At 32.4% G+C, this 27,921-nt stretch overlaps 3 protein-coding genes and 1 pseudogene across 3 annotated transcripts; 2 read left to right on the top strand and 2 right to left on the bottom strand.

The window, feature by feature from the left end:
- Positions 1–1,019: 1,019 nt before the first annotated feature.
- Positions 1,020–1,691, bottom strand: LOC114385754 (annotated as a pseudogene).
- A 1,550-nt stretch (positions 1,692–3,241) lies between these two features.
- LOC114385736 (mitochondrial import inner membrane translocase subunit TIM23-2-like) lies at positions 3,242–4,503 on the top strand. Its single transcript, XM_028345787.1, has one exon. The coding sequence runs from the start codon at positions 3,427–3,429 to the stop codon at positions 3,991–3,993; it is 567 nt and encodes a 188-aa protein (XP_028201588.1). The 5' UTR covers positions 3,242–3,426; the 3' UTR covers positions 3,994–4,503.
- Positions 4,504–10,931: 6,428 nt separating this feature from the next.
- On the bottom strand, positions 10,932–16,034 carry LOC114388361 (linoleate 9S-lipoxygenase-4-like). Its single transcript, XM_028348794.1, has 9 exons — positions 15,678–16,034; positions 14,113–14,393; positions 13,793–14,030; positions 13,287–13,607; positions 13,084–13,169; positions 12,857–12,964; positions 12,413–12,717; positions 12,054–12,317; positions 10,932–11,890 (listed from the first exon to the last, which is right to left on the bottom strand). The coding sequence occupies exons 1-9, from the start codon at positions 15,877–15,879 to the stop codon at positions 11,134–11,136; spliced, it is 2,562 nt and encodes an 853-aa protein (XP_028204595.1). The 5' UTR covers positions 15,880–16,034; the 3' UTR covers positions 10,932–11,133.
- A 7,582-nt stretch (positions 16,035–23,616) lies between these two features.
- LOC114388668 (linoleate 9S-lipoxygenase-like) lies at positions 23,617–27,593 on the top strand. The gene is made up of 9 exons (XM_028349278.1): positions 23,617–23,886; positions 24,003–24,286; positions 24,425–24,662; positions 24,848–25,168; positions 25,276–25,361; positions 25,457–25,564; positions 25,723–26,027; positions 26,120–26,383; positions 26,548–27,593. The coding sequence occupies exons 1-9, from the start codon at positions 23,679–23,681 to the stop codon at positions 27,302–27,304; spliced, it is 2,571 nt and encodes an 856-aa protein (XP_028205079.1). The 5' UTR covers positions 23,617–23,678; the 3' UTR covers positions 27,305–27,593.
- The last annotated feature ends 328 nt before the right edge of the window (positions 27,594–27,921 follow it).

Genomic DNA, 27,921 nt, shown 5'->3' with positions numbered 1-27,921 from the left:
TATTAATAAAGTTAGAATGCTTAATGAAACTAACTTACAAATTAGAATACGTTTGATAAGACAAATTAGTGAATAGGAGAAAAAATATGTTTTTAACATAAGAATTTTACATCAATTTTTGAAAAATCAATATAGTGTATGAGAAAGTAACAATTTTTTAATATTGAAATAAACATTCTACTATGATTGCTTTCGAGAATATTTTTTTAGATTATTTGTACAATGCAATAATCACAAAAATTACTCTCAATGCAAAAGTCTTATTAAGATTTTTGAAAGTTGTGTAAGACTTTTAAGACTAATTTTTTAGATTGTTGCGCAGACCATCTAAAAACTACTTTTATACCAATTCTAGAATAATCATTTTAAAATATTTATTTTAATATTAAAAAAATCACAATTTTTAAAGATTTTATTTCATTGCACAAAGAAATAATGTAGAAAATACTTTTCAAAGTTACACTAACTACACTTAAGATTTTGTGAAATTACATAAGCACATTTTGTTTTTTTTATTCCGATACTAATTTTCTTAATTTGTGAAAAATATACATTCACATCCGTTTATATATTATGCTGATCTTTTTTAGTTGTTTAAAAAATATTATACTGAATTTTTCTAAATAGAGGTTATTGTAAGAGTAAATAGACATTTTGATTCCTAATTTTTGACTCTTTTTATAAATTAGTCTCTATGTTTAAAAGGTAAAAAATAGTCTTTATTTTACTTGTACAAATAATTTTCTACTGTTTAAATCTAATTTTTATTATTAGTAATATATCTATGTAACATGTATTTATCCACTAAGCAAAGGTAGATGACAAGTCTTTAGCCTGAATTGAAAATTTTAGGCCTGGGCTACCCTTTTTGCTTAGCCGCTTCAGCATTTCCTACACTAGTTGGACCGTAAAACTTCCCGTGCGAACCATCAATTATACATTAATTAAAAAAAATATGAAACCCACCAATGAGAAACAAAAGTCAAAAAACTTGTCACTGACTATTTTTTTTTTTTCTTCCTCTGCAGTAAAAAAGATCAGGATCTAAGGAAGCCAAAAAGGAAATAGATAAATGGTGGGAACCCAAACAAAAAGAAAATAAAAGAAAGTAAAGGGGGTGAAGCGAGTGTTCAGACACGGAAGTTCTTTCTAGTGAAAGTTTGACCAAATTGCCAATTTGATGGAACAATGTTCCAAGAGGTCACTGGCGGTGACTCTGAAGGACAAAGCCTGACCCACCAAAACGGCGTTTGACTGCCAGTTCTGCTCATTGCCATCCACCCCGTTCGTGATCCCTTAACGTAGGCGTGCACGATATCCCCTGCACCCGCTACGTTGCTGATCAAAACCAGGTTAAAGTAACGGAAACCGTTTATTATGAACCTGATCCCACCATGCTTCCTACATGTCACCCCGCGGAAGCCGACAGGTACGATGCCGGCGCGGTATTCGGCGATTTTAAGGAACATGGGCATGGCGAGGTCGAAGTGAGGGCGAGGAGGGTTGCACCAGCCGCCATTGTCGTTTGGAAGAGCGTAGTTAGGGGGACCGAAGTTGTTGGCGGTGATGAAGATGGAAGGCTTGCCGGAGTGACACCACACCACTGCTTGTCGTTTGCGCATTTGATCTCAAAGCACGCTCCGCAGCTCAGCCCGCTGTTCAAGAGTGCCGTGCTCAACGCTCCACTCTGTACCCTGTTGTCTTTTTAAATTTTGCATCAAAGTCGTATGTGTCACAGGAATAATTTATCACTTTAAATAATCTATATGATATTAAAATTGTTAATAATATATCTCACTGAGGATCAAAATACATATTCGTTATCAAAACATCATGGTAATTAGTGTAATTTTCTCTACTTTTTATGCTGTGACTTTTTAAAAAATTTGATAAAACTTTCTACATTGGTTTCTTAATTAGTGTAATTAGTTATACTAAGAATTAATTTAGAAAGAAAGATAATTTTGTACATCGATTTCTTAATATAGTCAATGTAGAAAATTTTATATAAGTTTTCTGATTTCAATAACGTGCTCCCATTTTCGTTCTTACTGCAACTTTTAAACTTTGATTCTCTAGTTTGATGAGTCCAAGATGTCTAGAGGAAAATATTTCAAAATTGATATATCTTCGGTGAAATTCAACTTCCTCTTATATAAATATGACTTCTATCTTCATTTTCTCTTTATACATCTTGTTGTTGTTTTCATTTTCTAGATGTTCTTTAACGTTAGCGTGTAAATTTTCCATACCCTAGTCTCAGGACTTGTATTCTATATACATGCATCTTATTTATTCCTTCACAAGGTAATGTTTTCTCTCCGTGATTTTAACTTCATTATTTTTAAATCTTACTCTCATTCTTTGTTTCAAACTATGTATGACCTTTCTCATCTCTCTCATAGATGGCGCGTGTATGTTTTGTTCAAAGATTCCAAATAGTGTGCTTAATTCCAATTTTGAATACTCGAACTCAGATGAAGTTCCCGAAGAAGAAGCAATGACGGTATCTGGGGAATAAGCATCGGTTAACTCTGTGCCAGCAAGCGCGGTAAGACAAAGGATGCAAGCATTATCCGGAATGATTGGGCGTAAAGGTCTGTAAGTGGCTTTTTAAGTTCGCCGTCAAATCCCAGGGCTCAACCCTGGACAGGCGGTGGAAACTACCAAGCTGGAGTACGGTAGGGGCAGAGGGAATTTCCGGTGGAGCGGTGAAATGCATAGAGATCGAAAAGAACACCAACGACGAAAGCACTCTGCTGGGCCGATACTGACACTGAAAGACGAAAGCTAGGGGAGCGAATGGGATTACATACCCCAGTAGTCCTAGCCGTAAATGATGAATACTAGGCGCGGTGCGTATCGACCCGTGCAATGCTGTAGCTAACGCGTTAAGTATCACACCTGGAAAGTACGTTCGCAAGAATGAAACTCAAAGGAATTGAGGGGGGTGCATTTCAATTATAATTTGTCATGAAATGAAAAATCATCATTAACTTTTATAATAATTATTTCAAATTATATATGTTTAGTTGAATATAAAGAAAAACACAAATAATATTTCCTTTTCTATTTGGTTAAAGAAAAAGAAAAAAAATATAGAAAGAAAACTTGAGAATATCCTACTTTCACTTTTTTCAAATTTAAATTTAATTTCTATCTTATTTTTCATCAACGAATAGAAAAGCATAAAAAGTTCCCCCCAAACACGACATCAAGAAAAGAGAAAAGACTTGGCTTGGCGAGCAAGGAGTTTCTCGTTCCGGTTCGAACCGGAAATAAAAAATCTAACCGACCGGACCCTTAACGCGCCGCCATACTCCAAATCATAACTTTCCACACAGCAACGTTCTTCTGTAATTCTCTGATTCGTTCCTTTCTCTCTCAAAACCCTAACCCTAACCCCCGAGTCTGGAAGCCTCTCCAATGGCGTACCAGACACCCGATCAAGATTCAAGCTCCGATCCGAAGACCCCAACTCGCCTCTACAACCCATACAAGGACCTCGAAGTCCCCATTCGCAACCTCTACCAGCTCCCAACCACTCCCGAGTACCTATTCGTTGAGGAGGCCCGCCGCAAGCGCCGATCCTGGGGCGAGAACCTCACCTTCTACACCGGCTGCGGCTACCTTGCCGGCGCTGTCGGGGGCGCCGCCTCTGGTCTCATCGACGGTGTTAAATCCTTCGAGTCCGGCGACACCGCCAAGCTCCGAGTCAACCGCGTCCTCAACTCCTCCGGCCACGCCGGCCGCGCCTGGGGCAACCGCCTCGGCGTCATCGGCCTCCTCTACGCCGGCATCGAGAGCGGGATCGTGGCGGCGAGGGACACCGACGACGTCTGGAACAGCGTCGCGGCCGGACTCGGCACTGGCGCGCTGTATCGCGCCGCGAGAGGGGTGCGTTCGGCGGCGGTGGCGGGAGCCGTCGGCGGCGTCGTGGTTGGAGTCGCTGTCACGGCGAAGCAGGCTTTGAAACGCTACGTGCCTATATGAGAACGACACTTTGTGTGAGCACTTAATTTTTTTCTTCCTTTTTTTTGGGGTTACTATCAATTTTGAGCGATTGTTGGGGTATAAGCATTATTATACCAGAATGTGGCAGTGTTGCTGTTGCAAACAATTGGTTTTATTATTATGCATATTTTTTTTCAGCTTGATGCTAACCTTTTCTAATGTAATTTGTCGAAACATCTTGCATCAATAATCGGGACGGCTTTAATGCTGGATATATAGTATCAAGAATATTGTTCCTCTTTCGGTGGATGCAAATGGAAGATTGTGTAAACGGTGTCACAACAGATGTTGTGGTACATGATTTGATAGAAGTAGAGTTGTTAGGATTAGTTTTTGTGATGAAAGAAGCCCGTATTATGCTTGTGTTCCTATGATTAATGAATTCAAGGGATTTGCATTTTAGACCCCTAATAGGATCTCTGATATTAGGCCAATGCACTGGGTTCCAAGGTTCTGTATAAAGTACGTATCATTTGGTGATTTCTGGTAGAATATCTTTGGAGAGTTTTTATTTTGCAACATTGGATATGCTTGTGTTGTGAATGAGCTTTGCATCATTCAACCATGTTTTTGTGCCCTTATTTATACCTTTATATCTTGGGTGGAGCAGCGAGAATGTTGTGTTAAATCTTTATTTAAATGATTTTGTGATAGCTTATAGTGTAATGACAATGACTGGTATGTCATTTGCTCTGCTAATTTTTATCTAGTTGAAAGAAGTAGTTTGTTCTCTATATGAATGAGATAGCAAAATGTATGTTGTATTTCTCTGGTTTGACTACAGATTATCTTATGAGGCTATCGACTGATATATTTTGCTTCATTGATAAAACCTTAACTTACTGCAAGGAGCAGTTTTCCTGATAAAAGAATGTTTGCACAAGTAATAAGTGTTTTGACAGAATTCAGTTGACATATCATGCTTCAACTTAGTTACCATTATAGATTTGCTCTTTCCATCCTTGATCCTTGTAGTTTAGCTTTCATAGATAACTATTGTGAATTTCTAATCTTGTCATGTATGGACTTCTGGTAATGTGGATTAAACTCATGCGCTCCAACTGATGCTATTATTGTAGATTCTTTTGCTCAAACCAAAGCAAAAGAAGTATTCATTGAGCTTTTCTGTGTACAATTACCGATTATGGCTTCTTGCTTGTCTTGCTAGGTGTTGTCTAGGGCCATTGTTGACTGAAGAAAGAATTCTGAGTCATTGATTGTGTTGGTTGGTATTCTATATAAGGGATGGATATCTGCAGTATCTATGTTATATATTGCCCATTTAGCACTGAGGGACTTTTTGTCTTCTTGTTTTTCTTTTATGTTCTTTCGTCTCATCTATGCAACTCATTTTGCCTGTGTATCCTTCTGCTAGATTATGATATTTGGTTTCTACAACGTAATAAAAGTTGACATGGAAACCTACTAGGGTTGGACTAGTTTTATTTTTATTTTTATTTTTATTTTTTTTTTGGGGGGGGGGTAGGTAGTTAGCTTGGGATTGTGTGTTCTAAGTTCAAACCACCAACATGGTTGACAAATAATCTTGTTCCTTAAGCAAATTGATAGGTGTTCAATTCCATATCTGTGCATATGAAAAAATATTTGTTGAAAAAGTTAGCTCCTTAAGGGTCTCAAGGGATTTGTCCTTGGCTCCTGGCTGAGGGTTATTCTAGGTTCACCCAAAAAAATAAGTTTAAACCCTATTTTTGCTATTTATACACCAGAAAACATTGACTGTAATGATTTGAGCTCCCAAAAATATAGTAAAGGAAAGTCTGTATTGTTATTCACTTGGATTTATTCTGAACTTCGATTTGATACTGAAGTTAATTTTACTACTTTTGTATAGCAACTTCCTGTTAACTTGGGGGATACCTTTGGGATTGGACTTGTTCTTCTCAGTGAATGAAAAAACAATGTGGAGGGTGGTTATAGGTCTTGTTCCGTTTTGTTTATATATTTAGCTCATCTGTGGTTGATTTTTACAGTTTAATAGGTGTAGCGAGTCCTACTCAGTGGGAAAAGGCTTTGATGGTTGTTTATAGCTTGCATTTTGCTAATAGTGACGTCCTGCTCTAGTGCTCATAACGGGGATGTAGTTTTGTTTCTGTTGTCTATAGATGCATTCAAAATATTTTAATGTCAACCCTTTCTTAGAAAAAAGGATGCCTCGATTTCTAGTGGGACTGTTGGAAACCGGTGTGAAAAACAGAGAAAAAGTAGAAAATTAAATGCAACTCAGCCACTGATGTGATGTTGACAAGATTTCATTTTGAACTATATTTGCTTGATATTATTGTCCATGGAACTAAACTGAATCGGCCACCACCTACGATAGTTAAACGTGTGTGGATTGTCTTAATGTAAGATCTCAAATTTCATTGAATATTTTTTGTTGGACAAGCACCCGTAACAGTGAAGACTTGCAATCAAGTCGGCTCACTCAATTTGCTCTCGATCTTGGCGTTCTTCTCTCCCTGTTACCAAGTTTTTTCTTAAACGCAAGTTCCACATTTTAAATCAGAATTAAAGCAATTACAATCTTGGCTTATACTTTTTATATACCGAAAGATAAGCCCGTCTTTGATAACTGTTAGTGTTGGTCCTATCACATAGTATTTATTTATACTAAAGCTATAAACCACGTTCGTTACTGTAGTTTTACTTTCTTAATTTATGGTGAAAAGCTCCAGTGTTTATTTTGTTTATATTGATCCATACTTAATATGTTGATAACAGAGCAATATATTGTCAAAATTTACCGATCTTCCTGGAAGAACTCTAAACCTTAACATAGATTACATACGAGATGCGAGAATACGCAAGAATAAATAAATAAATAAATAAAATTGCTTTCAGTCAGTCACATCTCCCAAGAAAATTTAAAATACGCACGATATTGTCGTTCCTGTAACTTGTAAGAAGCACACTTCAGTGTATTAAATTCCTCAAATCACCACTGCTTATTGAAAAATGCAATACAAATTTTGCCTTCAGAGGATAGAGAAATAAAATAATTGGCTAGAGTTACAATCAACTCATATAAGATATACGCACGTCAACGATTCTCATCCCTCGCCTTAATATCACTGGAAAAGAATTGTCATGGTCTCATGGAGGCGATCATATCACTACCACACCATGGATTTAGGACTTTCAAAATCACTTCTGAATTCAGGGACTGTTATTATTAATAATATATTGTTAGGTTCACCTCTCAACTTTTTTCCCCCCCTCAAAATACTCTTGATAGAAACACGTTATTGTTGTGTCTATAGACAAAATTTATTGTAATAAAAAAATTTAGTATCTTTTAAACAGTTACTTTTTTAAAAAATTTTGGATTACTTAAATGTTTTATTGTAATTGTTTATTATGTTACTCATAAATACTTTCAAAAGAAAAAAAGATTAATTTATTCATATAATATTTTTTTCTTACTTTTGTTATGTGTCCCACCTTTTCCAACAACGTGTAATCAAATACTCTTTTGAATTTGGTCATGACTGTTAAACATACTTTTATGGTTGAATCTTTTTTATAGTTGAATCTAATATACTTTTCATTATTTTAATTAAATGTTGATTTTTTAAAATTTGAATATATTTTTAATCTATTAAATTTAAAATTAGTTTTTTAGTCCTATAATTTGGAAAAAAATTATTTTGCTCTTTATATTCATACGCCGATAGAGATTATGCTTACGTGACTAATAAATATTACAAGGTGCTAACATGACAATTCACTTTAATTTTGTATTTTTATCATTATACATACTAACAATGTGTATTTTTTTCTTTTTCAAAATATTTATTCTGATGGGGTTCGGGTAGAGTTTTTTTTAAATCATAGAGATTAAAAAGAAGTTTGAATGAACATTCTCTTATTTGTGCATTTAATAAAAAAGAGTAAAGAGATTCATAAATAGTGGTATATATTCTTCTAGAATGGCATTAAGCTTATCTTAATATTTGTGCAAATTATATTAAAAGAAAGAGTTGCCTAAGTTCTTGAAATTGTACACAAGCATATTTTTTCCTTCCTATTTTTTTTTTTTTTTGCTAACGTTCCTTCCTATTTTTATGATTTGCTTCTTGTACACAAACATATATGTGAACCTTTTGATATTAAATTAATCTTTCAATAAAAGAAAGTATTGAGATTAATTTACCGTGACAAACATTTAATAAAAATTAACAATTGAGATTAATTTAATCATGTGTCTAAAATTATGTTTAGGAATTTACAATTAACTGTATATAGTAATCAATTTATCAATACTCTTACAAGAATAAAAAAACTAGCAAGTTATGTAAAGACGAGAACATTGTAAAAGATAAATAATAAAGTAAGCATATTTATACGTCGTTTTTTATATTAAATATCAAACTAAACAAAATAATAATAATCTTATTATATTGCCTTGATATGGGATGTGTCATCTTTGCATGCGATCCTAATCTTTGCATGCGATCCTAATGACAGTTGCACTTGGCGTCTGTTATGTGTTTAGCAAGTGTACCAAATGTGTACCAAATGTCTAAGTAATAAAATCTTGGAAGTCCGAGTGTTGAATTCTACAAGAATTTTATGTTGTATTTATCTTAGATACTTTTCAATTTATAAGTGAAAAATTAATAGAGAAAGGGATAGAAGAAAGAATAGGAAACGATTAAAGGGAGTAATAAAAAGCAAGAGAATTAAAGCAGAATAATTAGAGAAGGAAATTCAATGAAATGTGAATATTAAGACCTAGCATGCCTTGTTTGCCTATGATGTATGAATTTATGGTTTTTCTTTATCAATTTAATTGGATCTATTCTATCCACATCTATTCATTTACTTGTCCTTGATGTCTTACGATGACAAGCATATTTTATTTACCTATCTCTCAAATTCTTTTGAAAAGACTCGATAAATAAAATGTACAAAGAATAAATTCTAGATGTTTGCTAAATGCATGGGCATAAAGTTACCATTCTATGCCTAGCAATGATTTCCTTATGATATCTTTTCTTTATTGTTCTATTAGAAATTACCATCTCCCGAGCATCTAACTTCTAAAACTAATGTCTGCATCTTTTCTTTAAATCTTATTAGAAGTTACCCTCTCTCGAGCATCTAACCCCCAAAAGAATGTAAAGATGAAAATGCAAGATAAAATAGAAAAGATCATAGAATAGAAAAACCTGAGAAGGAATCCTTTTTCATTGATAAATCTGAAGTACATCATACATCGCTTGGTTTTCTAGGCCTGTCAAGCCCTAACTAAGGGATTAGCCACTCATGGCCATGAGGGCTTTACAATGAGAGAGATGAAAAAAAGAATGGATACAAAAGAGAGAAGAGAGTAGGAGTTCTTAGGCTTTAGGTGGTAGTAAGAGTGCTCTGAAACTCGGTGTGTCGTTTTCCCTTGGCCAGACTCGTTATTTATAGCTGCTGAAGTGGGCTTTGGGCCTTCGTAGACTCGCTTAGCGTGATTCTCCTCGCTTAGCGCATTTAGATCGTGCGCTTAGCGAGCTCCTCTCGCTTAGTGTACTCTGTTCTGTTGGATCGCGCGCTTAGCGCATGCTGTGCGCATAGCGGGTTCTGTTTTTGTTGCGCACGCTTAGCGTGTGTTACGCGCTAAGCGCGAGTTCTGACTCTTGTGTTTAACGCCTCGCTTAGTGCCTGTGTCTCCTGTCTTGCTTAACGCAAATTGCACGCTAAGCGAGATGTTGGATTGGACCATTTCTGATTTCTTCTTTGTTATTTTTCATTGTTTGCTTATAACACCTCCAGTTTTTATATTTGCAGTCAAAATTCAACGAAACATCAATTTTTTAATATTTAAGCACAAATAACTATTAAATAATTATTTTTAAAATAATTTTACTTCATTTTCTATTATCAGAGTACAATTATTTAGTAGTTATCAGCGTCAAATTAACCATCACATGCACATTCATTATTCTTTGTTAATGATGAGATATATCTATATTTTTTGTTTGATTAAGAGGAGTCGCAATTAAGGATCAATCTGCCCCACATGGACTTCGTCTTCTGATAGAGGACTACCCTTATGCTGTTGATGGGCTAGCTAGAGATATGGGCTGCAATTAAGACATGGGTCCAAGAATATGCGTCAAATTAACCATCACAGGTGGTTTACTTTAATTACTATATAGTACGTACGTACCTTCCAATAAAAAAGACGCAAGGCTAGAGATCCAATAAATCTTGCATCTTATCTAATGTTTCAATCATCTTGTGTGTTTTAATATTGTAATTGAGCCCACAATTTGGTTGTGTGGTTTGCAAATAATAGGAGGAGTGAGCACTATTAGTTTGTGTTTAGCACTTGTCATGATATAGTTTAGAAATATACATCCCGCAGATTACGTAACACACAAAATTATGTTTTTAGTAAAGAAAAAATGTATTACACGGATATTTTGAATTATAAGTATATAAGAAATAAAAATTATTAGTATTAATAAAAAAAATTGTATTAATTCTTTGTAGTTCTCATTAGTTGTTGCATCTTGTTATATTTGTTTCTCCATTTTTTTCATCATCACTGTCTAATCTAATCTGCTTTGCAAATTACGTATAAGTCACAACTCAATTCACATGGCGCTGCAAAATTAACACACGGTAAAAATCTATCAATAAAAATATGAGCACACCAATAAAGAATATGACTAATGTATCCAATAAGTAAAGTCCTACAAGGCTCAGAGCTAAACTACCAACGACTAGAAAAAGTGACATATGTTGTGGTTATATAAATGTCCTACACTGCCCTGACTTGGCAGGAAAAATGATATCTTGAATACATGGACAAATCAATTTCAACAACTAACGCTTGCTGCAATTGAAATCGTGACTCAAATAAGATGATATTTTCTTCTAGTTTGCACTTCACAGCAGCATTGTTAAAAAGTTCAAACCTGCATGATTGCATTTATTATTTTGGTTTCCATTACACAAACATGGTTTATTAATGACAAATACAAGTACATTCAGCCACTCCAAATACATAACTTAAACATACACAACTGATGAAGGAATCAGATTCCTTCTATTTCACATTTATTTAAAGCCAGGGACAGTACTTCAGCAACCATAGAGCCCTTAGATAGAGATACTGTTGGGAATTCCTCTGAAAGTCAATCCCTCCTCACTAGAAGGATAGAGCAAAGTGTAAGGCATTTTAGCCGGCCCATAGCGGTTTCTCAATGTCTCATTATTGTTCTTCTCTATAAGCTTCTTTTCAATCTCTTCAAGATTCTTTCCAAACCTCTTAAAGGCCTCTAATGGCCCGGCATCAGAAGTCCAGTAGTCACCGCCATCTCTCTGCCCAAGGTAGAACTCATCAGATGCGTGCCTTGATAAAATTTCTATAATTGTAAGGTCAATGAGGGTCTCTTTCTTGCCAGTAATAGTCTTCAAAAACTCCTTCTCAGGGTTCTTAGCTAACGCATCATATTCAGGAGACCCTTTCTCAGGCATGAATCTCCTGCTAATAGTTGGCCTATTCAGGATTAAACCTCCATATGGATACTGTCCAAAGTTAACAGCAGCATGAAGAGCTGAAGCAATCCATATGAGGGTAGCGGAAGCTTCAACCAACTCTTCACGAGTTTGCATCTTTTGCCACCATGGCTTATCCTTCAAATCCCCATGACCCACCTCTACAAGTTCTTTCCACCAAGCTTGGAGCTCGGGGTCTTTTTGAAGTTCCTCATCTGACTTGTAGTAGAATGAGACATATTCTTCCACCCAAGACTTGATAGCATCCCATATCTCTAGCCCATCAGAAGCATAAGGATAGTCCTCGATCAAAAGTCGAACTCCATGGGGAGCAGATGGATCCTTAACAGCAACTCCTCTGAATTAAAAGCACCCAAATAACATTGATTAGCACAAGAGTTATATCAAGCCTGAAGCCTTTTTTCTTCTTATGTCATTGATGACTTAAATAGATTTAGATTCTTTATTTTTTAAGCAATATATATTTCTAATTTGTTAATAAACTTTACAAGATTACTTACCTCTTGACAAGATCATTAGGCAATGCTTGATCGGTGAAAACCCAATCCTTGTAAATAACAGCAGACATTTCCAAAGAGTACCTACCCCACAAGAATGTTTTCTCTATAATACCGTCGGCATTGACCAAGGATTTGCGGGCAAGTGAATTAATGTTCATGGTGTCACGATAGTGAGGAAACAGAAGTTTGTAAATAGGGTGAACCACGCTCAGATGCCTGTTTGTCGCTATGACGAATGGCTCCACAACCGCATGAGTGTTTAGCCTGCCATCCATCCATGTTAATACGTTAATCATTTATTCATAAATACATTATCAAATTTAGTTGCTGGATCTCATTGCCAAATGACAATATCATACCAATGGCTAATGATTTGATGGTAGCAAGCATCATTCACAACAACGTAAGCCTTTGCCAGTAACCAAATGTAAGCTTCAACTCCTTCACTCGAAGGCACGTAGACTTCACTAACAGGACCATATGCTTCACCCTGAGGATGTGGCTTACTTAACTCAATGGCCAATGGCGTCAAAGTTCCATCATTTTTCAAGAAAAATATGGTTCTTGTAGCATAAGTCTTTGTGGTATTTGCATTTATTTTCCTCAAATATGGAATGAGATAGTCATGGTGATCTAAGATGAACAACTTCTTGTTTTGGATAGCCTGTTCAACCAAGTATAATTAATTAATTGATATTCATTGGAATCACATTAAAGAAAAAAAAAACAAATAGTTACAAAGCAATAGCAGAAACATTACAGGGAAACAATTTTAATGTGAAACTAAATACTCATATCGTTACCTGCTCAACAGTGAGACCACCTAAGTTAGGCTCCAAATGCTCTTTTGTTATTATACAGGTATGATCACCATAGGCTTGAGTATCTAGCTTGCTACTTAGTGGGAACTCCTGGAATAAATTTATCACGCAATGAATGAGTATAGCAATCCCAAATTTGACAAGCAAAGTGCGACCAAGCTTTTGGTTGCTTGTAGTTTGTTACCAATGAACTTTTATATTAAGCTTACCTCAATAATCTTGATGACATTTGGATTCAAACCAGCAATTGTTTCTCTTGCAAATTCTTCATCAGTCATCCATGCAGACTTGTCGACTGCAGCAAATAAGAAAAGTTCGAAAATCCAACCACGTGATTGAATGTTGAGTAAAAAACAGGAGTACAATGCTAATAGATGTTAACTTTTCTAAATAATCAAAATACGTAGCATACCCTGCATCACTTTAGGTGGTGGATACTTGAGGAACTGTTCGCCATCAGTTCGAAAAAGTTCCTTAATTATTGGTATAGGAGTGATCTTGCTAAGAAAGTTTGTAGGCAATGTAACTCCACCTTCATAGAGTTTGCGCACTTCAGCAAAATTATCGAACTCAAGGCTCAAAAGATTTCCATCGAATGCATCAGTCAACACAGGCAAGACATCTTGGGCCACAGATTTGATTCCATAAGCTAGAAAATCTGATGACTTCAAGTGACCAAATGCTTCATCTCTCGGAAGGTAAACAAAATCACTGGGCTTCTCACTGTTGGGATCTGTTAAGATAAAGACGACAACTCAAAGACCTTATACTTAGTACTTTTCTAACTTCTAAGGAACACAACACACTTTACTAATTCAGTTATGCTAAAACAAAAAAACATCAAAAGTATACATTTCATCAGAAAAGATGCCTAAAAACAAACATTAAAAAGTAATAAATTAGTGACTAGTGAGAAACCTTTTCTAGTTTTTCCTCTTCCGGTTCTTCCTCTGCGAGGGTAAGGTAAGGCAGAACCTCCAAGAACGGGGCGTGCATACTTTTCACCCTTATCTGGATCGCCCAAGTCATTGTAGACATCATAATCATAGATCCTATCCCATTCCTTGCGCTCACCAGTTCCATCCCCTCTTACATTCTTCAATTCTTCTTCTCTGTACTTGACAAGTGGAGCCGGTGTCTCGCTTGGAAGATATGTCTGCATTACATAATTAATAACTTCAATTTTTGATACAAGTGGTGTCTTATTTGGTTCTCATGGTAGGCACTAAGTAGCTTACATTGTTGGCAAAGAAAATGCGATCAGTCTTGTAGTGTTTTGAATTGTAAACCCAGGAGTTACATATGAAGTGAATGGTTCCATGGTTTGGAATGTCTTCGAGAATTAAAGACTTGAGGTAGAACTCGTTTTGCATGAAGTTCTTAATATAAAATGCACCGGGAATTCCGAAGTCACTGTCCCAATCAAATTGAGCATCGTATGCTTCTTCCTTAGCTCCTATGGTTGGTAATGTTATCTTTCCTCTCAAATTTGTAGCCTTTCCAACTTTTCCTTTCCCACCTATCAAATTTCACACAAAATTGAATCAAATCTCAAACGAAATTTACCTTTATTTTTTTGGAATAACAAACAAACGAAACTTACCCTAGGGTGTTCATAAACCATCAAGGCAATAAAAGTCCAAAACAAAATTGAATAAACTGAAACTCAAACAAATATTTGTATTGGATTGAATCATATTTCGAATACCATTTTAAAAACTGATGACCGATCAATTCAATCAAAACAAAACTTATATATACAATTTTTTATCATTAAATTATATACAATTTTTTATCATTAAATTATATATATCATTCATGCTTATATTTATATTTCTTATTTTTTTATATAAAATTATCACATATTTTTACTTATTTATAAAAATATAATTAATTAATTAAATTTTTAGTTATTATTTGAATAAAGATACATAAATTTAAAGAAAATGCTAACCAACAAAAGACACTGGTTAAAGAATGAAAAATAAAATATTTTTATTGAAAAATGTAGCCGTATATTATGTCAATAAAAATTTCCTAATTATTAATTCATTTAGCAAAGGTTATCAAGACCCTAAATATAATTTTAATGATATATAATTTAGTTTTAATGATATATAATTTTATATTTATAGTACTATTGAGATATTTAATATTTTAAATTATTTCTTCTTATGTTTATTGTATATCTTATAATTTATTTAACACTTTAAGGAAAAACAAAATGAAGATTGAAATAAAAAATTGATCCAATTCAGTCTAATTTAAATTAGATTGATATTTTACATACTTTTTACTTGGGCACATATTTTTTTTTTATGAGAAACAATATGATTTAAAACGAATTGTTAATATTATAAGCTGTATATAAAGTTTTCTTCCCAAACATTTAAGGTAACTGAAATATATTCAAGAGTCTAACTGATCTTCAAACTAATTATTAAACTGAAATATTTCCATGACCATTGATCTGTGGGCTTGGCGATTTAATTCAAACATTAATTTTAACACCAGTTTTGTTTTCGTTAATATATGACTAATTTTCTTCTGTCAAAAAAACCTATGTACAGTATCTTAGATGCTGTTTTTGCTATTTTTCAATCAAAACTAAAATTTCATTTAAGTAATCAGTGAAGTCCTTTTATGAAAAATGAAGATAAAACTTTAATTCTGATTGAAAAACAGTATAAAAGTTTTATCCCGCCATGTGTGCTTGACTTTAGAAAAAGAAATAGAAGTGAAGAAGAGAAGATGGAGATAGTATGCATGAGTAGGTGGAGAAAGAAGTGAAGTGAATAATTACCATCAGCCTTGGTAGCACTAATAAGTTGGATGGAGATGGAGGAGGCTAAAAAAGTAACTGTATCGAGTGCACTGCCTAAGAAGTCTAAGCCGGTGCCGACGATCCCGTCAACACTGGTGATGCTGTTGATATCCAACACATTCTTCTGCATAACCACCATAGTCCCCTTTATCTTTTGACCCTTGTGCCCGAATGGAAACATCTTTGCTACTTCTTAACTTTCAACCACACACTACTCTCAGATTCTGAGTAACACAAACATCACATGCCCCCTATTTATAGATAACAAAATCCAACTATCAAATATTCTATTTTCCAACGGATCACTTTTCTTCTTTTTTTTTGCTTATGTGCTTAGCTAGGGTTTAATTTTCCAACTTGCATTATGTAATCCCCCGGTGGTTAAAAAATAAAAATGCTTATTAATTTTTATTCTCTTCAGCATTAAAACAACCCTTAAGCCTTCGCGGTCCTAGTTAGGGGTACCAAACAAGGAGGAAGAAACAAATTCAACAATATTAATATTCTCGAGTGGAGTATTATTACTCATCTTTTGATAATTTTAAAATATTTTCTTCAAGTGAAACGTCACCCAAACTCATATCTCGTGTAATTTTCACGTGAACATTAATATTATTCAAATGTCAATTTTTCTTTTTATCAAAATTTACTTCGTATAACAATCCGAAGGCCTTCTAATTTCAAAGATTTTTAGGAGATATATATCGGGGAATACCCACAAGTTTTTTTATTAATCGCAAGTAGTTTTATAAACGGATACCTAACAAATAATAACACACGTATAGATGAATTTTTCATTAAAAAAAGCGGATAATTACCGTTTCGACTAGTTGTGATCCTTATTCATTAATTAAGTAATTATGCTAAACATGACTTTTACATATATATTTTTTCACTAAAAATGACAAGAGAAAAACAAATGTCAATCTCGGGTTGAGTCTTTGACTAGGCGACACCCGCAAGTTTATTGCATATTTAAAATAAAATTTGCAAATTTTAGTATACAAACTGAATTTATAAAAGTACTTTTAAGTCTTATATTTCCAAAATTATGTTTTTAGGCAAAATTTTACTTTTAGATATACTTTTAATTTAAAAGACAATCAAATATGACCTTAAATTATTAATTTTATTCTCGAATATATTTTTGAAATACTTTTACCGGAAATTAAACATACCCTTGTGCGTGGTTGCATGGCTATGTTGATAAGGGAAGGAGGCAAAAAATAAAATAAAATAAAATAAAACATATATATATATATATATATATATATATAATAAGATAAGAACGACCATATGCCATATGGCATGCATCATATATGGTAGACATTTGGCCTGGGAAGAAGACAGTAGGTAGTTTTGAGGAGCTAACGAAATTTTATCAGGTATGAAAAGGATTTGATTTATAATTCTTTTATCCCTTTTAATTTATGATGTATAATTTTTATTTTCTTATTTTTTATGATTTTTTAGTCCTCGGATATTTTAAAAATAACGGTTTTAATTTTATCTTCAATTTTTCATACACTGATCATTTAAGTTAATAATTGACCAATAATGTGTCAGTATTGTAAAGAGATAGAATTTTTTTTTTAAGATAAAATAGAAATTAATATTTATCAACTAAAAATAATTTATATGTAAAATTAAGAATTATATCAAAATTGTAAAAAAAAATTGAAGACTAAAATTACAATTTAATCTTATTATTTTTCATTCATTATGTTACATTTGAATAATATAACTAACAAATTAATTGAAAAAATATTTTAAAAATAATTTACAGAATTAAAAGTTTTTAATAAAATAATTAGTGGATTTCAAAACCAAAAAATAATAATCAGTGATTGATTTGGTTAGTAAATTGTATAAATCAAAACAAAGAGACACACACATTCATTTTGTGGACACAATTTTTTATTTTTATTTTACTTTGAACTCTTACATTTTTTTAAGATTATATATTTTATTAAAAGAAAAAATTTGTTTTTAATATTTGTAAATAAGATAATATTCACTTTGCTGTCTATTTTTATACTTGCGAGATTAAAGGAAAAAAAATTTCTTAAGAACTAAAAGTGAAAAAAATTATATTTATGAAATTAAAAATATATTTAAATCTTATTACATAGTTAAAAATTAATCAAACCACAATTGAACATTTCTGTTATATCCACATAGAGAAACTTTTTTTGTTTATAACCAAACTGTTTGAGCAAAAATATTTATTATATATATATATATATATCAATATTATTTAGTGATATTTTTATTATTTTACTACTTATGTTTTAAAAGATATTTTGTTTAAGATTTGATTAGAACTCAAGTGATTATTAAATTTTATTTTGTGCTATTTTTTTTAATTATTAAATGAAAAGTAATTTTAAAATCATAAGAAAACAAATTAAAATATAAATAGCTAGTTCCAACTAAATTAAAAGAAAAAAAATTAATTTGATTTGAATTAATATTACATAGTAGTACTATCTTTACATTAGATTCAAGCCTTAATTATGAATTGAATCCCCCAATTATTTTAAATGATTTAATTCCTTAATTTTTAAAATATTAAATTTAATCATAAAGTTCTTGAATTCATTTGATCTCAAATTTAAAATGTTCAGATTCTCAAATTTTTAGAAATGAACCAATTTACTCCTCAATTTCTTAAAAATTTAAGAATTAAAATAATTTATTTTAAGAATTTGAAAATCAAATTAATTTTTTTAAAAAAATAAAGATCAAATTAATTTATTTTTAAGAACATAAGAATTAAATTAAATTTTTTAAAAGTATAGAGAAAAACTAAATTATTTAAAATAAAATGATGATAAAATGAATAATTAAGCCTTGATTAAACTTAAGTAACTTTTTTAGTTTTTGATGCCATTATGGAACCGAGGCTGAAACGTGGGCTTTAGCACTTTGTCTTTTCCGGCACATAATGTGAGCATGGACCCACCTCAACAAAGGCCAAGGACAGGGTTTGGGTATCGCGTCACATTAATTTTACGTGGCTCACCGTCACTGAATGCCTGTACCTGCAAAAGTATATTATTATTGATTGGGGGCTCACAAAAAATAAGGCTTGGCTTGATAGATGAATATAATATTTGAGTGTACGGTAAAATAAAAAAAATAAAAATAAGTTTGGAAATAGTATATTTTTTTATTTTTTTTCAATCAAATAACTTAATTTATCATTTTATTTTTCAAATTTTTCATTTTTTTCATTTCTATTTTCATTATTCTTCTCTTTCATACCAAATACACCATAAGAGAAGAGGATATAAAATTATCTACTCTACTTTAAACACTGTCCTTCTTTGACTATTGGATTCTCATGGAGTTGGAAGAGCTGTGCACTATAATAATTTTACTTGTTTTAATAAAATAATTAGTATTTATAACGAGGTTTCATTTATTATTATTATTATTATTCTAAATATCTGATCACATGGTGTTCACATTTTATTTTAAAAACTATTTTTATGCTTTCTAAACAACAACTGGTAGTTTATTTCAGAAAATAAGGTGAAACCATTCTGCAGGTCAAGATAAATAAAAATAGAGAATAAGATTATATTTGGATTAGAATTTGAAAATGTTTTTGCGAATTTCAATGCATCAAATAAACAAAGAAAAATGTATTACTTTTTAAAGTAAAAATACTTTTAATTTCTCCTAACTTTAATTTAGACATCTACTAAAAAACCATTATATCCTCCTATAATTGTCGTGTAAAAAATGTCTAAATTAAAATAATTATTATTTTAATTTTTTAATATAACATTAATTATTCTTTTTATTTATATTTTTTGTATATTAATAATAAACTATAGTATTTAGAAATAAAATAATGTTGATATAAAATTGTTATTTTTTTCATCTATTTATTATTTTTTCTTGATGTACAAAAGTTATTTTAGAATGGAGAGAGTAGATTCTTTTGTTGGTGGGTGTGGTACACAATTTATCTATTTCTTTTTAAATTGAGAAACATATATTAAATAGTGTACTAAAATATTTCTATTATATTTTTTTTAAAGGATTTCTATTATCTTATATTATAATGGGCAGCAATAAACTGGACATGAACAATCTTGTAGATCAGCCAATTATTGTTATTGGGATAGTTGTTGTTAGTAAGAGCCGTAGAAAAAAGAGGTACCTACGACACTTGAGTAAATATAAAAAAAAAACATATATTATATTGTAATAATATTGTTTACACATAAAAAATACACGTGGTCTTTAAAGTTGGAAACTTGAATTTGAAAAACAATAAAGTTTATTTTTTATAAAATTAGAACCAACTTTTTGAAGGAGTACTTTGATATATATATATATTCTACACTTATAAAGAATTCACTTAAAAGCTTCAACTAAGCAGACAAATTAAAGGTGAATACAAACTCATCCTTTAATAATCTTATTTCTTCTGCCCATCATTGACGCCACGCAATAGTGAGAAATGGGTGGCCATATGCCCCAATCCTAACCTATATTCTCGCTCACAAGTCTACGTCCAAGGATCATTTAGTTTCGCGTGCATGAAAATCATGGCTACTACATATTATCCAATTTTAAGTAGATACCAGTCTTACAGTTGTAGTTGGAGTTATTTTCTTTAAAAAAAAAATCCAAAATTCGAATCTAAGACATTAAATTGAAATAGTTCATGTCAATTGATTAGATTTATCATGAGAGTCACGTAAAAGCAAAAAATGGAAACCAATGAGTAACTGGCACAGTCGTCCGTCCATACGATATTACGAGGCGTGATTTCTTTGGACATGAAAAGAATTAACTAATGACCATACAGCTACCCTATCCATACATTAATAATTCAGAATCTTTATACGTTAATGAATAAGTGAGTCCAAGCTATGAAGGTAGGAAGAATAAAAATCATAGTGAATATTGAATTGGTTTGATTGGTCAGCAACTAATAATAATAAACTTAAAGCGTGTCGGGTTATGAATGGGCGCCATTTTCTGTTCCGAAAAGGACCCATCATGTCACATTATATTATTTTCATATTGCTGCCCAGACTCGTGAGATTCGTGTCTCTTGCACTGCGTCTACCAAGCATATTTATATTATTAAATTCTACCTCGTGCTGCACGTTCCCTCCTTTATTTATTATTTTATTTTATAGAAACAAACACGTTATTATATTATATTCAATTATCCAGATAATCACAACTATATTCTCTAACACATTTTTTTTAAATATATTTTTTCTAGTTTGTTAAATATTATACAATTTAAATTTTCAAATTTTTAACAAATTAGAGAGAATATGATAATAATAAAATATTAAAAAGTGTGTTGTTAATATTTCTATCAATTATATAAATCAGAAGCAGTTGGCTTGCACAAACAAATTCTTATATAATTTTTGTACCAGAAATATTATATTCTAAGAATCCATAAACTACTTATGCATTCGATCATATATACAGGGTGAAATAGAATTTTCATCGCTATTTATATTTTAGGTTTTTGAGTAATAAAAATAAATGAAAAATAAAAAACGGATAATTTTAAAGAGACTAAAAATACTGACAAAAATTAATGAAAGATTAAGAATTGTTAAAAAAAATTCGAAAAGTAAAAATTAGAATCTAGAACTAAAATCCTAATTAACCATGTAATATATCTATTCTAAAAAATTAATTACTATAACATTATAGTTATGCGAAATCAATATTTATTTATGCACAAATTAAAATACTGGTTATTATTAAAATTTGACCAATTCCAAAATATTTGGTTATGATACTGAAACATTTCATACCATTAAATTTTAATTTCACAATTTAAAATTTAATAATCAAAATCAAATTAATAATTAATCCACGCAATTCATTTATCAAATTTAATGATATCATCTTTTCAATTTATTTTTATGTGATACTTTTAAAAAGTTTGGTTTTTATTTATTTTGTTCTTATATAATAAAACATAATGCTTTGTCTTGACGAACAATATATACTATACTGCTTTTTTAAAACTTTATTAATTTAAAATAATTTCTTAACGATTAATTTGATTTGGTTGAATAGTTAAGTTTTATTGAATGTTAATGTAGAAAGATTGATTTTATAATGATAACACATCCTGTTTTCTCTTTTATTTTTAAAGACAATTATTTCATTATTATTTGATAATGATTTTTATATATTTTAAATTATATTTATAAATTTTACTTAATATTATATCGAAACTTGCTAGTATTTTTTTTCTTTCTTTCCAGAAACCAACTTATATGATATCATATGATAAAGAAAAGCACTAGTATGCCACCCTTGCAAGAGTGTGAAAACTTGCAAGTACTTCTTCACTTTATTCACTAACAATGCTTATATTATAAGATAGATCTAAATAAGTTGTAAAAAAATTCTTCTAATTTTTTTACCTTGAAAAAATCTTTTAATTTTACGCTGAATCACCTTTATTCGGGTTTGTATTCAAAATTAATGAGAAAATAAATAAACTTTATTATTATTAGTTTAAAAATTAAAAAAATTACGAATCCTACTTATTCGTTAACAAATATCTCTCATGATTTTAGAACTTTCAACCAATTATATAAGAGAGAGATGTTGTTTAGTAGGAAAAAAGTGGTACGAAAAACATGTGACATTATGATTGGATAAGCAGGAAATGTGGTAAAAAAATTGTTTCCAATTAAATATCACTCGAATTTGTCCTTATTCGTGTTTGCCATTTTCTACTATTTATCTTATTCTTTTTAAAGGACTATTTATCTTTTATGAAAGCAAAAAAAATGTATTACTTCACATTTGTCGTCCAGCCAGTAGTGTGTAAGGAAATTGTGAGCACCACTTTACTCACGCACGTCGTTGTGTAGTGTGTAAAGCGCTAAAGGCAAATATGAAAACAGGACAAAGCACATGTTCTTATGTTCATTCCGCAATTAAATATAAATAAAATTTATTAATTTATGTAAAAATTAAGAAAATTAGTTAATATTATTTAATTTTTTTTCTTTAAAGTACTCTTTCTAAACTTAATATTAAAGTTATGTTCAAAAAAGTATTTTAGTTTATTTTTAATTTTTTTATTAGTTGAAAGATTTATTTAAATCTTAATAAATAATTTTTTTATTAGTTTCTAGTTTTTGTTTAAACCTACTTGAAGTATTTTTTTAGGTTAATTTCTAACTTTTATTTTTTTATATTTTTATTCTTAGTATATTTATTTAATTTTCTGATTATTCTTTTTAAATAAATGATAATTTTATTGCTTATTTATAATTTAATAAGCTAATTTTTTTTATTTTGATCCACTTTGTAACTAACTTTGGCGAACCTAAGAAAAAAATATTAGAAATAAAATCTCGATTGATTTATGAATATTTTTATGACAATATCATTAAATAGTATGAAAATAATAAAATTTGTTTACATTTAAGTCAACTGTATTTTTTTTCTTTACTTAACTGAGGAGTGAGTATTAACTAGTATGTGAAAAGGTGTTGGGTTAAGAAAAATAAATTAAAAAAATATTATATTAAGAATATAAATATACTTGTTAAACTATTAAATTAAATATCCAACACTACAGTTATATGTAATCGCGTAAGAGGAATTTAGCGGTGGTGATTGACAGTTAAATGAAGAATGAAACAACGACAAAAAATCAATAATGGAAGTGGAAACTCGATCACTATTTTGTCTTTAATCCATTCAATGTCATGTTCCAGAGAGGAATGTCTTTGTCTTTCATTTCCCATCTTGGACTGTGCCACGCGCGTGTAAGTACCTCAACAGATAATAATAATAATAATAATAAAATAAAACAGAAGCTTATCCGTTAGATTTTTGAATATCTTATACGTTCATGCTAGTTTTTCTAGTCTCTATAAAAGGGAGCTTCCTATGCTTGTGTTCTCCACAACAATCTAAGAGTGAGTTTTGTTTATTTGAAATTAACAAGTAGCAAAGATGTTTGGAATCATCGGAGGAAACAAGGGTCACAAGATAAAGGGGAACTTGGTGATTATGCGAAAGAATGTGTTGGATATCAACAGCATTACCAGTGTTAAGGGTGTCATCGGAACCGGCATTAACATCATTGGAGGAGTCGTCGACACCGTTACTGCTTTGGCGTCCCACATCTCCATCCAGCTCATTAGTGCCACCAAGGCTGATGGTATAATTACCTTCTCCTAGATACATTTGCTTTGCTGTTAGGAAATAAACTATATATATATATTTTAAGGGATAAGTTTCGTATGAGATTAAAATGTGTGAAATTTTGTTTGATAGGACATGGGAAAGGAAAAGTTGGAAAGGCTACAAATTTAAGAGGACAAGTGTCGTTACCAACCTTGGGAGCTGGCGAAGATGCATACGATGTTCATTTTGAATGGGACAGTGACTTCGGAATTCCCGGTGCATTTTACATTAAGAACTTCATGCAAGTTGAGTTCTATCTCAAGTCTCTAACTCTCGAAGACATTCCAAACCACGGAACCATTCACTTCGTATGCAACTCCTGGGTTTACAACTCAAAATCCTACCATTCTGATCGCATTTTCTTTGCCAACAATGTAAGCTACTTAAATACTGTTATACATTGTCTAACATCTTGTTAGAGTCTTGCATGATGTGTACCGTTTATTGTTGTTGTTGAACTTTACCACATGGCATGGATGCAAAAGTTGTTATACACATAAATTATAATGCAGACATATCTTCCAAGCGAGACACCGGCTCCACTTGTCAAGTACAGAGAAGAAGAATTGAAGAATGTAAGAGGGGATGGAACTGGTGAGCGCAAGGAATGGGATAGGATCTATGATTATGATGTCTACAATGACTTGGGCGATCCAGATAAGGGTGAAAAGTATGCACGCCCCGTTCTTGGAGGTTCTGCCTTACCTTACCCTCGCAGAGGAAGAACCGGAAGAGGAAAAACTAGAAAAGGTTTCTCACTAGTCACTAATTTATTACTTTTTAATGTTTGTTTTTAGGCATCTTTTCTGATGAAATGTATACTTTTGATGTTTTTTTGTTTTAGCATAACTGAATTAGTAAAGTGTGTTGTGTTCCTTAGAAGTTAGAAAAGTACTAAGTATAAGGTCTTTGAGTTGTCGTCTTTATCTTAACAGATCCCAACAGTGAGAAGCCCAGTGATTTTGTTTACCTTCCGAGAGATGAAGCATTTGGTCACTTGAAGTCATCAGATTTTCTCGTTTATGGAATCAAATCAGTGGCTCAAGACGTCTTGCCCGTGTTGACTGATGCGTTTGATGGCAATCTTTTGAGCCTTGAGTTTGATAACTTTGCTGAAGTGCGCAAACTCTATGAAGGTGGAGTTACACTACCTACAAACTTTCTTAGCAAGATCGCCCCTATACCAGTGGTCAAGGAAATTTTTCGAACTGATGGCGAACAGTTCCTCAAGTATCCACCACCTAAAGTGATGCAGGGTATGCTACATATTTTGAATATGTAGAATATTATCAATATACTCCTGTTTTTATTCAACATATTTAATCACATGGATGAATTTTTGAACTGTTATTATTTGGTGAAGTGGATAAGTCTGCATGGATGACTGATGAAGAATTTGCTAGAGAAACGATTGCTGGTGTTAATCCAAATGTCATTAAGATTCTTGAGGTAACAAACTACACGCAACCAAAAGCTTGGATGCACTTTGGTTGTCAAATTTGAGATTGCTAACCTGACGTCATTGTGTGCTAAATATATTCCAGGAGTTCCCACCACGTAGCAAGCTAGATTCTCAAGCCTACGGTGATCATACCTCTATAATAACAAAACAACACTTGGAGCCTAACTTGGGTGGGCTCACCGTTGAGCAGGTAATGATATTAGTATTTAGTTTCACATTAAAGTTATTTCACTATAATGTTTCTGCTACTGCTTTGTAACTATTTTTGTTTTTTTATTTTTTTATTGTGATTCCAATGAACAACAATCAACCAATTAATTAATTAATTAATTATACTTGGTTGAACAGGCTATCCAGAGCAAGAAGTTGTTCATCTTAGATCACCATGACTATCTCATTCCATATTTGAGGAAAATAAATGCAACTACCACAAAGACTTACGCTACAAGAACCATATTTTTCTTGAAAAGTGATGGAACCTTGACGCCATTGGCCATTGAGTTAAGTAAGCCGCATCCTCAGGGTGAAGGATATGGTCCTGTTAGCGAAGTCTACGTGCCTTCGAGCGAGGGAGTTGAAGCTTACATTTGGTTACTGGCAAAGGCTTATGTTGTTGTGAATGATTCGTGCTACCATCAACTCGTCAGCCACTGGTATGATATTGTCAATTGGCAATGAGATGCATACAATTAAATTTGCCAATATATTTATAAATAGATGATTAACATATTAACGTGGATGGCAGGCTAAACACTCATGCGGTTGTTGAGCCATTCGTCATAGCAACAAACAGGCATCTGAGCGTGGTTCACCCTATTTACAAACTTTTGTTTCCTCACTATCGTGACACCATGAACATTAATTCACTTGCCCGCAAATCCTTGGTCAATGCAGACGGTATTATAGAGAAAACATTCTTGTGGGGTAGGTACTCTTTGGAAATGTCTGCTGTTATTTACAAGGACTGGGTTTTCACTGATCAAGCATTGCCTAATGATCTTGTCAAGAGGTATGTAATCTTGTAAAGTTTATTAACAAATTAGAAATATATATTGCTGAAAAAATAAAGAATCTAAATCTATTTAAGTCATCAATGACATAAGAAGAAAAAGAGGCTTCAGGCTTGATATAACTCTTGTGCTAATCAATGTTATTTGGGTGCTTTTAATTCAGAGGAGTTGCGGTTAAGGATCCATCTGCTCCCCATGGAGTTCGGCTTTTGATTGAGGACTATCCTTATGCTTCTGATGGGCTAGAGATATGGGATGCCATCAAGTCCTGGGTGCATGAATATGTCTCATTCTACTACAAGTCAGATGCAGCAATTCAACAAGATCCCGAGCTCCAAGCTTGGTGGAAAGAACTTGTCCAAGTGGGTCATGGTGATTTGAAAGATAAGCCATGGTGGCAAAAGATGCAAACTCGTGAAGAGTTGATTGAAGCCTCGGCTACCCTCGTATGGATCGCTTCAGCCCTTCATGCAGCTGTTAACTTTGGACAGTATCCATATGGAGGTTTAATCCTAAACAGGCCAACCATTAGCAGGAGATTCATGCCTGAGAAAGGGTCTGCTGAGTATGCAGCTTTGGCTAAGAACCCTGAGAAGGAGTTTTTGAAGACTATTACTGGCAAGAAGGAGACCCTCATTGACCTTACAATTATAGAAATCTTGTCAAGGCACACATCTGATGAGTTCTACCTTGGGGAGAGAGATGGTGGTGACTATTGGACTTCTGATGCTGGTCCACTAGAGGCCTTCAAGAGGTTTGGAAAGAAGCTTCAAGAGATTGAACAAAAGCTTATACAGAAGAACAAGGACGAGACGTTGAGAAACCGCAGTGGGCCGGCTAAAATGCCTTACACTTTGCTCTATCCTTCTAGTGAGGAGGGATTGACTTTCAGAGGAATTCCCAACAGTATCTCCATCTAGGGGCTCTATGGTTGTTGCAGTACTTTCCTTGGTTTTCAATAAAAGTGAATAGAAGGAATATGATTCCTTCATCTACCTATGTATGGTTAAGTTATGTATTTGGGGTGATTGAATGTTCTCGTGTTTGCTGTTAAGTGTTAATGAAGAAATTCTGTTTGTATAAATTGCTGTTAAGTGTTCTCGCGCATGTTTCAACAATGATAGCTGGCATGGCAAAGTGCAAACTAGAATAAATCATCATCTTATGTAAACGATTTCCATTACAGCAAGGGTTGTCCTTAAAATTTCATTGCCCGTGTATTCATATTTTTGCATTGCCTCAAAGTTACCACTTCCTCACCTTAGTATCTATTTTCTTAAAGAAATGATGGTAAAAGGGAAACAGATTTGGTCCATTTGGAAACAACAGTACTTTACATTATAAGGTACCTAGGACTAACATATTCATTTTAAGATACTATTAAGAACAACTGCTTAGAATCCTCAATGATAGCCCCAAATTCAGATACATCATCCTTAGGATGCAGAATTTCATCTACAACCAATTTGCCCATTTCAAAAATCACATTCTGCAGTCCCATTTCCTAGATCCTGTGCATGAATTGCAGTAAACCAAG

This window comes from Glycine soja, chromosome 15, assembly GCF_004193775.1.
Source record: "Glycine soja cultivar W05 chromosome 15, ASM419377v2, whole genome shotgun sequence".
NCBI lineage: Eukaryota > Viridiplantae > Streptophyta > Magnoliopsida > Fabales > Fabaceae > Glycine > Glycine soja.
Note: the sequence above shows the minus strand (reverse complement) of the source record. Positions and strands in the feature narration are given on the sequence as shown.

What these genes read in the sequence shown, in the direction of transcription:
- LOC114385736 (XM_028345787.1), top strand. Translation starts at nt 3,427, where the DNA reads ATGGCGTACCAGACACCCGATCAAGATTCAAGCTCCGATCCGAAGACC.
- LOC114388361 (XM_028348794.1), bottom strand. Translation starts at nt 15,879, where the DNA reads ATGTTTCCATTCGGGCACAAGGGTCAAAAGATAAAGGGGACTATGGTG. An exon ending in CATCAAATCATTAGCCATTG is followed by an intron (nt 12,318 to 12,412) that starts GTATGATATTGT and finishes GATGGATGGCAG; the next exon opens with GCTAAACACTCATGCGGTTG. An exon ending in CCTAATGATCTTGTCAAGAG is followed by an intron (nt 11,891 to 12,053) that starts GTAAGTAATCTT and finishes CTTTTAATTCAG; the next exon opens with AGGAGTTGCTGTTAAGGATC.
- LOC114388668 (XM_028349278.1), top strand. Translation starts at nt 23,679, where the DNA reads ATGTTTGGAATCATCGGAGGAAACAAGGGTCACAAGATAAAGGGGAAC. An exon ending in ACCACCTAAAGTGATGCAGG is followed by an intron (nt 25,169 to 25,275) that starts GTATGCTACATA and finishes TATTTGGTGAAG; the next exon opens with TGGATAAGTCTGCATGGATG. An exon ending in GTGGGCTCACCGTTGAGCAG is followed by an intron (nt 25,565 to 25,722) that starts GTAATGATATTA and finishes TTGGTTGAACAG; the next exon opens with GCTATCCAGAGCAAGAAGTT.